The 13,012-nt window shown below is 49.2% G+C and overlaps 2 protein-coding genes across 2 annotated transcripts; one reads left to right on the top strand and one right to left on the bottom strand.

The window, feature by feature from the left end:
* The first annotated feature begins 1,014 nt into the window (after positions 1–1,014).
* Positions 1,015–1,956, top strand: LOC102454694 (olfactory receptor 52L1-like). The gene is made up of 2 exons (XM_075896586.1): positions 1,015–1,167; positions 1,453–1,956. Exons 1-2 carry the CDS (start codon positions 1,015–1,017, stop codon positions 1,954–1,956), a joined length of 657 nt encoding a protein of 218 aa, XP_075752701.1.
* Positions 1,957–11,717: 9,761 nt separating this feature from the next.
* On the bottom strand, positions 11,718–12,665 carry LOC102457673 (olfactory receptor 52R1-like). Its single transcript, XM_014570061.2, has one exon. The coding sequence runs from the start codon at positions 12,663–12,665 to the stop codon at positions 11,718–11,720; it is 948 nt and encodes a 315-aa protein (XP_014425547.2).
* Between the last annotated feature and the right edge of the window lie 347 nt (positions 12,666–13,012).

The following is a 13,012-nucleotide window of genomic DNA, read 5'->3' as shown; positions in this document are numbered from 1 at the left end:
AAAGAGCGTCTACACTGGCCCCGATCCACCAGAAAAAGCGCCCTTTTCCGGAGGATCTTATTCCTACTTTGAAGTAGGAATAAGATCCTCCGGAAAAGGGCTTTTTTCCCGGAGGATCGGGGCCAGTGTAGACGCTCTTTTCCGGCTTTTTTAAAAGCCGGAAAAAAGCGGCGGACATTTTTATTTAAATGCCGCGGGGGATATTTAAATCCCCCGCGGATTTCCCTATTACGGCTTCTGAAATTAACATGCCCCTTCCGGAAAAGGGGCCAGTGTAGACGTAGCCAATGTAAATAATTGTTACCTGGGGGAGCAACCAGTGTGTACATTCCCCCTTTCATTACAAAAGGGGGCTTACCCAAGTAATTCATTGCGGTCTGATCCCATTTGGGGAGGGGTATCCCAGGAAGCTGGACACAAAATTGCACTCGCCTTGGACCTGAAACAATTCAGGGTCTGTACTGCTCCTTGGTGGCACAGTGACCTCAGCTCAGGGGCTTGGCTGGAGGAGACCAGAGAGCTGGACCAGCTGGATCAGGTGCTGAGAAGCCCCAGAGATCAAAAAGGAGGGTGGCAGTGGCTGTGTCAGCACCCTCGGAATAACCCCCAAAGGGTCATTTCTGACCTCACCCCATCACCCTCATATTTTGAGCAACCAGATGAACAGGGAATCTGTACGACATGCAATCCCCTGTCCTGCATATTAGGTTTTCCCACATCATTTTGTTCAGGGATGATTGACACGTAAAATATGGAATTCTCATCAGTGTTTAATAATTCATTTTTTCTGAATAACAGAAATGTCTCATCACTGTGCGAAGAGCAGGGAATGTGCTTCACCCATGAAAAGAGCCTTCAGAGGTGCATGTGATATCTCCTGTTAACATCATCTCTCCATCCAGGTTCTGTGACCATCCCCCTAGAGCCTGAGCATATAAAGGAAGTCCAGGGAACATACAGCAGATGTAGGAGACGCCGTTCTGCCTCAGAGTTGGACACCATCTCCCCTACTCCATGTCAGATTCCAACGCAACCGACTTCATCAACCCCTCTACCTTCATCCTGTTGGGCATTTCTGGCCTGGAGGAGGTCCATGTCTGGATCGCCATTCCCTTCTGTATCATGTACGTCATCGCCATCGTGGGGAACTTCGCCATCCTGTTCATTGTGAAAACAGAGCCCAGCCTCCATGAGCCCATGTTCTATTTCCTCTGCATGCTGGCTGTCACCGACCTGGTCCTGTCTATGTCCACCCTGCCCAAAATGCTAGCGATCTTCTGGTTCAATTCCAGGGAGATCGATTTCAATGCCTGCCTCACCCAGATGTTCTTCATTCACCTCTTCACAGCGATCGAGTCTGGGATTTTGGCAGCAATGGCTTTTGATCGCTACGTGGCCATCTGCCATCCCCTGAGACATTCCACCATCCTGACAAACCCTTTGGTGGCCAAGATTGGCCTGGCCGTGGTGCTGCGCAGTGGCATAGAGTCACTGGCCTATCCCTTCCTGACGAGGCGATGGCCATATTGCAGCTCCGTCAGCATCAATGCACCGTACTGTGTGCACATCGCTGTGGTGAAGCTGGCCTGTGCCGACACCAGCATCAGTAGTTACTATGGGCTCTTCGGGCTGTTCTGTGTGATGGGTCTGGATGTGGTGTTTATTGCCATCTCCTACATGCAGATCCTCAGGGCCATCTTCAGACTCCCCACAAAGGAGGCCCGACTCAAGACTTTTTGGACTTGTGGCTCCCACCTCTGTGTGATCATAATCTTTTATATGCCCAGTGTCTTCTCCTCCCTCATGTACCGTTTTGGGCAGAATTTTCCGCAGCACGTCCATGTTCTCCTTGGCAGCATGTACGTCCTGCTGCCCCCTGTGCTGAACCCTATCATCTACGGGGTGAAGACCAAACAAATACGGGGCCAGCTGCTCGGGCTCATTACCCAGAAATAGTCTAACGTTTTCTCCTGGTGCTCTGACTTTCTCACCAAGCTCCTTGCTTCCCTGGTTGATAAGTTGATGCTGGGCCCTCATCCCTAACTCACATCCCTTGCTGGATCTTCCCCACTTCCATTCCTGCTTCACCTGGGCTCCCTCTTTTCCAGGGCTGGGACAGGAACTTCTGACACCTGACCAGGAACCTTCCTGCTTCGATGGCCCCAGATGAATGGGACAGTCAGGATTAATGACCCTACTCCTCTCCCCTGCCTTCAGAGACCCTGACAAAGTCAGGCCTCCTTTTCACTGAGACTTCCCAGTCAAAAGCCAACTAGCTGACGACCGTCCCTAGCATCCAGACAAATACACCAAACAATGGAGAGTCTGGATTCACCAAACAAAATAAGTGTTCCCTCCAATTTTTTCCCATCTGTGTATAGAAGAATTTTGTTTTGTGCACCAATATAGAGGTAATCTGATGGATTGCCAGTAGAACCAAAAACCCTATCTATCTATCTATCTATCTATCTATCTATCTATCTATCTATCTATAGAATCATAGAGCTGGAAGAGACCTCAGAAAGTCATCAAGTCCAGCCCCCTGCTCTAGGCAGGACCAATCCCAACGAAATCAACCCAGCCAGGGCCTTGTCAAGCCGAGACTTAAACACCTCTAGGGATGGAGACTCCACTACTTCCCTAGGTAACCCATTCCAGTGCTTCACCACCCTCCTATCTATCTATCTATCTATCTATCTATCTGTCTGTCTGTCTGTCTGTCTATCTGTGTTAGGTTGTGTCTCCAATACAAAGAAAAGTCAGAAAAAGATATGCAAATTGCTAACCACAATTTGCATATCTTTTTCTGCTTTTCTTCCAAATGAAGCTTTTCCAACATTTGGCCTATCTACACAGGACCAAATGTCAGACAAAAACCCTCTTTTGGAATATCCCTTCTTCCTCATAAAATAAGGTTTACAGGGATGCCAAAAAAATGCATCTGCTTTTCTGATTTTTTTTCAGAAAAGCAGACGCATTCCTTGGATGTGGCAGAGCTTTTCCAGGATACCTTCGATATCCCAGCAAAGCTCCGTAGTCCAGACATACCCTTAGTCTGTAACTTTAAAGAACCAATGAGTAGTACTGTAGGGCGTGTGCACTCTCTCACACACATACACATATATGAGGGTATGTCTACACTATAGCGTTAATTCGAGATATCTTAATTCGAAATAGTTAACTCAAATTTAAATAATCTGAATTAATGCATCTACACACAAAATGAATTTCGAATTAGCATTTTCCTAATTTGAAATGCCGTGTCCACACTGAGTGGACCCTGATTAGGATTTAAGGCTGGCCGGAACCAGATCAGGGATAGGGCATCAGATCAGGAGTGTCTTTGTGTGGCTCTTGCCGGAGGCTACCTGAGGCTTGTGCTTAAAGGGACACACATACACACACACACACCCCAGCCAGCCGGTTCTTGCCAGCCTCGCTGCAGGACAGCAAAGCATTTGTGTCCCAGAGTGCTCTGGTTGCCCTCACTTGAGTCAACACAACACTCTGCAACATGGAGCCAGAGCTGCCCCTGGCACTCCGGTGCGTCTTGTGGATGCGATGCTGTCAGCCTGGCTGCACCTGCTGCAGGCTGCCATTAGGGAGGTCCATCGGGGGGCTGTCACTATCCAGGAGACCCTGCGGGAGAGCTTCCACCCTGAGGAGCACTAAGAGCCTCCCTCATCTGCCCCACTGGGGGCTTGTGCCTCATTCCTCCCTAACGTCCTTCCACTTACCCCTCCCTAACCCCCCTTCCTGATGTCGAATAAAATACATGTATTTTCAGAAACACAAACTCTGTTTATTTCACAAAACTGGGGGGGGGAGATGAAACCCTGGTGAGACTTGGGAAAGGAGGTGGGAGAGGAGAGAAGAGAAGGTGGGAGAGGGGAGGGAGACACCTGGGAGGAAGGAGCTGGAAGGGGGAGGCAAGAGGAAGAAGGGGGAGGAGAAACTCAGGGTTGGGGGTCTTGCCGGCCCTCTTGTCGTGCAGAATCCCCGGGGGAGTGAGGAGGAGGAATGGGTGGGATGAGGGGGGCGGAGGTAGTGGAGGTAGTGGATGGAGGGGGAGCAGGAGTGGGAGAAGGAGCAATAGCTGGGGGGGCACAGGGGCTAGAGCGGGAGCAGGCACCAGTCTCTGAACCGGGGTCTGCAGGTGATCTCTTATGGCACATCCCTGGTCCAGCAGCTCCTGCAAGCCTTCCTGCTGCAGCTGCAGGTCTTCTTCCACCCAGTACTCCTGGCAGCGGACCTGCCTAGCATATAATGCCAGGTGCTGCTGGTGGTACTCCTCCAGGTGGCGGGTCATCCTGCTGGCCCGGGTGTGGGAATCTGTCCTGGGCGGTGTGGTGTGCCCTGTGCTTGTGTCTGGTGTGGCTGTGGAGAAACCAGAGATGTGCTCAGTTATCTCTGGGGACACAGTGGGGGAAACCCAGCCCCCTCTGCAAGGCAAGGATGGCAGGTCTCTGCACCATCATGTCCTGTTATCCCCAGGAGTGTGAGCTGGCCCGGGTCTGCACCCATGCCCCTGTGCTGTATATAGTGTGGGGGGGAGGGGAGATTTTCCCTGCCTCTGCGTAGAGGGGACTTCTGGAGGGAGGGCATTGTGCAGTGTCTCTGCCCGGGGTCAGGAGCATGTCATGTGCTGTCATACATACATGTGTGTGGGTAACAGACCAGGCCACTGTGTGGCAGGCAGCCAGGGCCACATGCCACAGCTGGTGCAGCACATGCACAGGTTGCTGTATGATCTGTGGTCAGCAAGGCCCACACGCGCAGTCCCTGGGCTCCCTCTCTGCCCCCCCATCCCGCATAAGGGGACAGTGATGGCACTCACATGTGGAGGCCTCCTTGGCCTCGGCGACACAGGCAACAGGCTTACTGGCACGGCTCTGGGTTCCGGGGTGCATGGCATGCTCCCTTCGGGTTGCTGGGACTCCTGGCCATTGTCCTCCTCCTCCTCCTCCGTGCCCTGGTCAGGGCCTCTGCCCCAGGGTCAATGACCACCTGGGGGGCAGGGACTATCTGACCCCCAGGATGTGGTCCAGGGCATCAAAATAGGGAAAGGGATATGGGTCTCCCCCTGTTTGGGAGCTGCCTGCTGTGGCCTTGGCTGCCGCAGCTCTTTGATTTTCATGCGCACCTGCTCCTGGTTGTGCACGTGGCCTTTGGTAGCCAAGCTGTCGGCCATCTGTCGGTAGACAGCCATGTACCTGCATCTAGTGCGGAGATCATGGATGTTGGAGATCATTCCTTGGATGAGGCTGAGCTTTTCCGGGATACCTTCAGTATCTCGGAATAGCTCTGTAATCTCGACATACCCTTAAAGATACAACTTTAAAGATACAATGACTAGTACTGTAGTGTGCGCACACACACACACACACACACACACACACACACATATATTATATATACAAATGGAGGAGTGTGATACTTTGTATACTTTAGACCATGAACACACAACATGGGGCAAGTAACCAACCATTCAAGCTTGTGACTGTGTATATTCCATTTCTGTGCATGTGTCTTGCTTATATGTGGCATTACAAATACAAAGTGTTGTCAAAGTTGTTCCCCAGTCTGGCACTTCCAGTGTAGAAGATGGGGACCCTCCAGAGACTTTAAAAATATCCTGCTCCTAGAGGCTTGTGTTTAAAAACTCCCCAATTCCCTTATCTTGGTGTTGCTGCCACCACCCAAGAGCTCTTTGAAAACCCAGAAAGGTGTATTTGGGAATTCCTTCTTGTTGGGTACCCTCCAGCTCTTAACCTTCTCCCTGGACACAACTTGAAAAAACCCTTCCATTTCTCTTAGTAACTGACTTTGCAGTCTTAGGCATGTTCACAAGGGGCCTACCGCCTTCTAAAACACAGGACTCAGATCATACCCTGAAAGGGGAGATTTTTTTATTAACTAAAGAAAGAAAACACACTTAGTTGTGAGATGTTGTAATGCAACTAACAAAAAAGGTTTTATAATTCTAGGAATTATTAGGAAAGGGATAGAAAATAAGACACAGACTATCTTAGGGTACGTCTACACTACACGGCTCCGTCAACGGAGCCATGTAGATTTGTTTATTGGGCAAAGGGAAATGAAGCGGCGATTTAAATAATCACCGATTCTTTTAAATTTACATGGCTGCTGCGCTGAGCCGACAAACAGCTGATTAGCTGTTTGTCGGCTCAGCGCGCTAGTCTGGACGCTCCCCTGCTGACATCAAAGCCCTTTGTCGGCAGCCCCGGTAAACCTCATCCCACGAGGAATAACGGGGGCTGCTGACAAAGGGCTTTGATGTCGACAGGGGAGCGTCCAGACTAGCGCGCTGAGCGGACAAACAGCTGATCAGCTGTTTGTCGGATCAGCGCGGCAGCCATGTACATTTAAACGAAGCCGCGATCATTTAAATTGAGGCTTCATTTCACTTTGCCTACAACCCTAATCTACATGGCTCCATTGATGGAACCATGTAGTCTAGACACAGCCTAACAGAGTTTAAAGAAAAGCTAGATAATTTCATGGAGGTTAGGTCCATAAAAGGCTATTAGCCAGGGGATAAAATGGTGTCCCTGGCCTCTGTTTGTCAGAGGCTGGAGAGGGATGGCAGGAGACAAATCGCTTGATCATTGTCTTCGGTCCACCCTCTCTGGGGCACCTGGTGCTGGCCACTGTCGGCAGACAGGATACTGGGCTAGATGGACCTTTGGTCTGACCCAGTACGGCCGTTCTTATATTCTTATGTAAAATGACATTTTCATTATTGAGATGAACAAATAATGAACAACTGCTCCTACTAACGCCAATTCTATATTTGATAGTGCTCCAAGCATGAGGAACTCCTACACCTTGGGGAATGGAAAATCAATGTGGATACTAGTTATCCCTCCATGTTCCTTAATTCAATAAAATTCAGACAAGAGAGTCCAAGCTGTATGGTGTCCACGTGAGAGCGGCTGCTCAAATTGTGAGTGTGCAACAAAACAACAAATATTTTCTGAGGACACATCCCAGGGGAAAGACACTCCAAGGGAAAGACCTCGGTTTCATTGAGAGCAGCTCCATGAGAAAAACAGCAATTTACTACATCATTTTATGGAGGTTAGGTCCATCCATACTTATTAGCCAGGATGGGTAGGAATGCTGTCCCTAGCCTCTGTCTGTCCGGAAATGGATGACAGGAGAGAGATCACATGATGATTCCCCAATCTGTTCCTTCCCTCTGGAACACCTGGCATTGGCCACTGTCAGCAGATGGAACTTTGGTCTGACCTACTCTGGCCATTCTTATGTTTTTTTAATGTTAATAAATGCAATGCAATTCACACTGGAAAAAATAATCCTAACTATACATAATAAATGATGGGTACTAATTAGCTATAGCTACTCAAGAGAGAGATCTTGGAGTCATCATGGATAGTTCTCTGAAAACATCCACTCAGTGTGCAGTAGCAGTCAAAATAGCAAACAGAATGTGAGCAACCTTTAAAAAAAAGGATAGAGAAGAAGTCAGAGACTGTCTTATTGCCTCCATATAAATCCATGATACACCCACATCTTGAATACTGTGTACAGATGTGGTTGCCTCATCTCAAAAAAGGTATTTTGGCCTTGCAAAAAGCTCATAAAAGGGCAACAAAAATGATGATCTGTTTGGTACAATTGCGATATGAAGACAGATTAAAAAACTGGGACTTTTAAATTTAGAAAAGAGGAGACTAAGGTGGGATATGAAGATGATCCATAAAATCATGACAGGTCTGGAGACAGTGAATACGGAAAAGTTATTTACTTGCTTCCACAACATGAGAACTAGGGGTCACCAAATGAAATTAATCGGTAGCATGCTTAAAGGAAACAAAAGGAAGTTTTTCTTCAGGAAGCACACAGTCAACCTGTGGAACTCCTTGCCAGAGGATGTTGTGAAGACCAGGACTTTAACAGGGTCCAAGAAAGAACTAGATAAATTCATCCTGGTCGCTGTTTGTCAGAGTCTGGAATTGGGTGAGAGGGGAAGGATCACTTCATGAATCCCTGTTTTCTTCACTTCCTCTGGGGCATCTGGCGCTGGCCTCTGTTGGCAGACAGGGTACTGGGCTAGATGGACCTTTGATCTGACCCAGTACGGCCGTTCTTACGTACTTAAGGACAATGTTAAAACCTCTAATGAATAAAACTCTGCTCTGTTGTGGTTACTCAATCAACTCCAGTCTCTGCACCATCTAGACCACCCCGAGAGCTGTTTGTCTCACCGGCTCTTAAATATCTCCAAGGATGGGGATTCCACAGGCTTTCTAGGTAATTTATTCTAGTGCTTAACTACTGGTGACACCTAGGAAGTTTTTCCTAATGTCCAACCCCTTGTTGCAGTTTAATCCCATTGCTTCTTGCCCTATCCTCAGATGTTAAGGAGAATATTTTTTCTCCCTCCTCCTTGTAACAAAACTTTAGATACTTGACAGCGATCACGTCCCCTCTCAGTCTTTTCTTTTTCATACTAAATAAACCCAGCTCTTTTAATCTTCCCCCAGGGTATGTCTACACTACCCCGCTAGTTCGAACTAGCGGGGTAATGTATGCATACCGCACTTGCTAATGAAGCCCGGGATTTGAATTTCCCGGGCTTCATTAGCATAAGCGGGGAGCCGCCATTTTTAAATCCCCGCTGCTTCGAACCCCGTGTAGCGCGGCTACACGGGGCTCGAACTAGGTAGTTCGGACTAGGGTGCCTATTCCGAACTACCGTTACTCCTCGTTTCACGAGGACTACTTCAAAGTAGGAATAAGAGATCCTCCGGAAAAGGGCTTTTTTCCGGAGGATCTGGCCAGTGTAGACGCTCTTTTCCGGCTTTTCTAAAAGCCGGAAAAAAGCGGCGGACATTTTTATTTAAATGCCGCGGGGGATATTTAAATCCCCCGCGGATTTCCCTATTACGATCTCAAAAATTACCATGCCCCTTCCGGAAAAGGGGCCAGTATAGACGAGCCCTCCTAGTTCAAACTAGGAGGGTAGTGTAGACATACCCTATTAGATTAGTAAGACATGATTTCCCTTTACAGAAACCATGCTGACTTTTGTCCAACAAATTATGTTCTTCTACATGCCTCACAATTTTATTCTTTACTATTGTTTCAACTAATTTGCCCGGTACTGCAGTTAGACTTACCAGTCCGTAATTGCCAGGATCGCCTCTAGAGCCCTTTTTAAATATTGGTGTCACGTTGGCTACCTTCCAGTCATTAGGTATGGAAGCCGATTTAAAGGATAGGTTACAAACCACAGATAATAGTTCAGCAATTTCCCATTTGAGTTCTTTTAGAACCCGTGGATGAATGCCATCCGGTCCCGGAGATTTGGTAACATTAAGTTTTTCTATTTGTTCAAAAACCTCCCATCACCTCCCCATCCCCCCATGGATTCTCCTCCTAGACTTCCCCCAGGGACCCAGAACATAGGATGGTGAGACCTCTCGGGCAGCCAAAGCCTCCCGAACAACCCGAGGAAGGCACCAATTCCAGCCCTGTTCCTGAGACCCACTCCTTGACCCTTCCCCATTCCAGGTTCCTTACCTGGTCCCTCCCCTGTTTAATACTCCCCTCTCCCCCCACCACAATAAATACTCCTGTGTTTTCACAAAAGAAAATTTTATTATTTGCTCTGCAGGGGAGAGGGGAAGGGAGGAAGAAAGGGACGGGTAAGAGAGGAAAGGCACACAAGGGAATTTCAGGGGTCCCTTGTGGAGAGGCCAAGGGGAAAGTCTCACATCTGGCCTTAGATGAAATTGTCCCTCAAGGCCTCCTGGATGAGCACAGCCCCTTGATGTGCTCTCCTGACAGCGCTGGTGTCGAGCTGCTTGAATGCCTTGGACAGCCATTAACTCTCTGCCTCCCAACCTGGCAGAAAAGTCTCCCTCCTGCTCTCACACCGGTTGTGGAGCACACAACAGGCTGACACCACAAAGGGGATGTTGCACTCACTCAGGTCCAGACGGGCAGGGAGACTCCTGGACCTCCCCTTTGAACAGCCAAACACACACTCCACCGCCATGCGTCACTTGCTCAGCCTGGTGTTGAAATGCTCTTTGCTGGTGTCCAGGCTGCCCATGAAGGGCTTCATGAGCCAGGGGAGCAAGAGACGGGCTGTGTCACCCAGGTTGACGATGGGCATGTTCACCTCCCCAAATTTGATGGTGCAGTTGGGGGGGAAAGTGCCGGTGCGCATCCTTTGGAGCAGGCAGGAGTTCTGGAAGATGTGGGTGTCGTGCGCCTTCCCCGACCATCTGACACTGATGTTGGTTATGTGTCCCTTGCAATCTATGGGGAGCACCATGGAGAAGTCCCCCTTCCGGTTCATGTAGTCCAAGGCCAGGTTGTCGGGGGCTAGGATGGGGATGTGCATGCTGTCTATTTCCCCCCTCCCACAGTGAGGGAAGCCATGGCAGAAAAATCATTGACAATGGTCTCCACATTCCCCAGAGTGGTGACCCTCCATAGCAGCACCTGGTTCATGGCCTTGGTTACCTGCAGGATCACGGACCTTACAGTTGACCTCCCCAGGCTGGCCTGGTTCCCAACAGAGCAGTAGCTGTCTGGTGTGGCGACCTTACGCAGGGTGATGGTGACACACTTCTGCGTGGGGATGGAGGGTCTCATCGAGGGCAGGAGGGAGCCGCTTCCAGAGCCCCAGTAGGTGGCCTTCTGCACGAGGAAGCTACACAGCCTCTGCTGGTCCCCCCATCGCTGCAGGATGATGCGGTCCCACCAGTTGGAACTGGTCTCCTGCCACCAGAAGTGGTGTTCTGCAGTGACCAGGGGTTTGAGGGACATGTGCCGGTGGTCCAGGCTGGTCCTTGACCTGCTGGATCAGCATGTGGGCAGTTTGGAAATATTGCACCATAAGGCGGAGCATGAAGCTGGTGAGCCTCACATCTCTTTGCAGGAGCTCTGGCTCCAGGGTTTGAGTGTTGTGGCCTCCGCAAGTGCAACCAGAGCACCGAGTGTGAATTTGGTGTCTCTTGAGGTAGGAGGCAGGGGAGGAGCAGTGTGTGAGAGACAGCTGTAGAGAGGAACCCCTCAGAACTCACGTCACAATTCGCTTCACCAAGCAGACATAGGAAGTGTCCGTCATCCTGGTTCCCTCCCCACAGTGCTTCTGGGGGCTCTAAGTTCAAGGCAAGCTCCAATAAGTGTGAACGCTTTATTCTGAAATAATTCTGACTAATTTCAATGCTTTCTTGTAGTGGGAACCTGCTATTTTGATTTTGTTATTTTGGGAGTAATTTAGTAATTTTGAAATAATTTCCTAGTGTAGACATGCCCGGAGTCCATGTATGAGGAATTAGGAAGGAGGCAAAGTGCTGAGTTCTACATAGATCAATTCCCCAGTTTCTCAGCACAGTAGCATCAGGAAAGGGGTTAATGTCTCCCTGCCAATCAGATCATCACAGAGCTCAGTCAGGTTACGTCTATACTGCCACAATTATGAGCACCCCTGTAATTTTGAAATATAAAGGGCTTCCTATTCTGATGTCCCTGTAAACCTCATTTCATGAGGAGAAAGCGATGTTTCAGAATAGCACCAAATTTCAATATCAACGATTTTGAAATTGACTTGAAATGTGCTACACAATTTGTGTAGCTCAGATTGAGTACTATATTTTGAGCTATGGGTGTACTGTAGACCCAGCCTCAGAGAGCCAAAGCACCATGAGAAAACTTTAGGTTCTTCTATGAGGAATAAGCCGGAGCAGCCTGTCCTGGATCTGTCTGGTCCTCACCCCGTAGATGACGGGGTTCAGCATGGGAGGCACCAGGAGGTACACAATCGCAAAGAGAATGTGGAAATACAAGGGCACATTCTGGCCAAATCGGTGTGTGAAAAAGGAGAAGAGACCTGGGATGTAAAAGGCTAAAATGACGCAGAGATGAGAGGTGCAAGTCCCAAAAGTCTTGAGCCGGGCGTTCTTGGTGGGGAGGCTAAAGACAGCCTTGAGGATCTGGGTGTAGGACACAACAATGAAAAACACATCTAGACCAGTGACAAATAATGCCACAGAGAGGCTGTAGTAACTACTGACGCGGATGTCGGCGCAGGCCAGCTTCACCACAGCCATGTTCTCGCAGTATGAATGGCTGATAATGTTGGTTCTGCAATATGGCCACTGCCTCGCCAGGAAGGGATAAGGCAGCATGAGCATGATGCCGCGCAGCACCACAACCAGGCCGATCTTGGCCACCACAGGGTTTGTGAGGATGGTGGAATGTCTCAGGGGATGGCAGATGGCCACGTAGCGATCAAACGCCATGGCCACGAAGATCCCAGACTCTATTGCTGTGAAGCAGTGAATGAAGTACAGCTGGATGAGGCAGGCATTGAAGTCGATCTCCCTGGTATTGAACCAGAAGATTGCCAACACTTTTGGCAGGATGGACGTGGACACGACCAGGTCAGTGAGGGCCAGCATGGAGAGGAAATAGAACATGGGCACATGGAGGCTCAGCTCCATCTTCACAATGAACAGGATGATGAAGTTCCCCAAGATGGCTATGGCGTACATGATGCAGAAGGGGATGGAGAGCCAGACGTGGGCCATCTCCAGGCCAGGAATGCCCAGCAGGATGAAGATGGAGGGGTTGGTGAACTCGGTTGTGTTGTAATATGACATGGAATAGGAGAGAAGATTCCTGACTCCGAAGCAGAAATGTCTCCTGTGAATCTACCTTACGTTCCATATGGGGCCAGAGTCTCAGTTGATGTTTGCAGTAAAGATTTCTGGGTGGAGAAAAAAGGTTAATATGAAACACTCAATGCACCACAGGAAGCTGTTCTCATGGATGAAGCAGATTAGTTACACTTCACAAGCTGAAGATGACATTTTCATTACTGAGATGAACAACTGCCCCTACTAACACCAATTCCACATTTGATGGTGCACTGAGCGTCAGGAACTCCTACACCTCGGGAATGGAAAATCAGTGCGGATGCTGGTTATCCCTCCATGTTCCTTCAGGC

Source organism: Pelodiscus sinensis, chromosome 1, assembly GCF_049634645.1.
Source record: "Pelodiscus sinensis isolate JC-2024 chromosome 1, ASM4963464v1, whole genome shotgun sequence".
NCBI classification, from domain to species: domain Eukaryota; kingdom Metazoa; phylum Chordata; order Testudines; family Trionychidae; genus Pelodiscus; species Pelodiscus sinensis.
The sequence above is the reverse complement of the archived record's forward strand: the minus strand, read 5'-3'. Positions and strand labels throughout refer to the sequence as shown.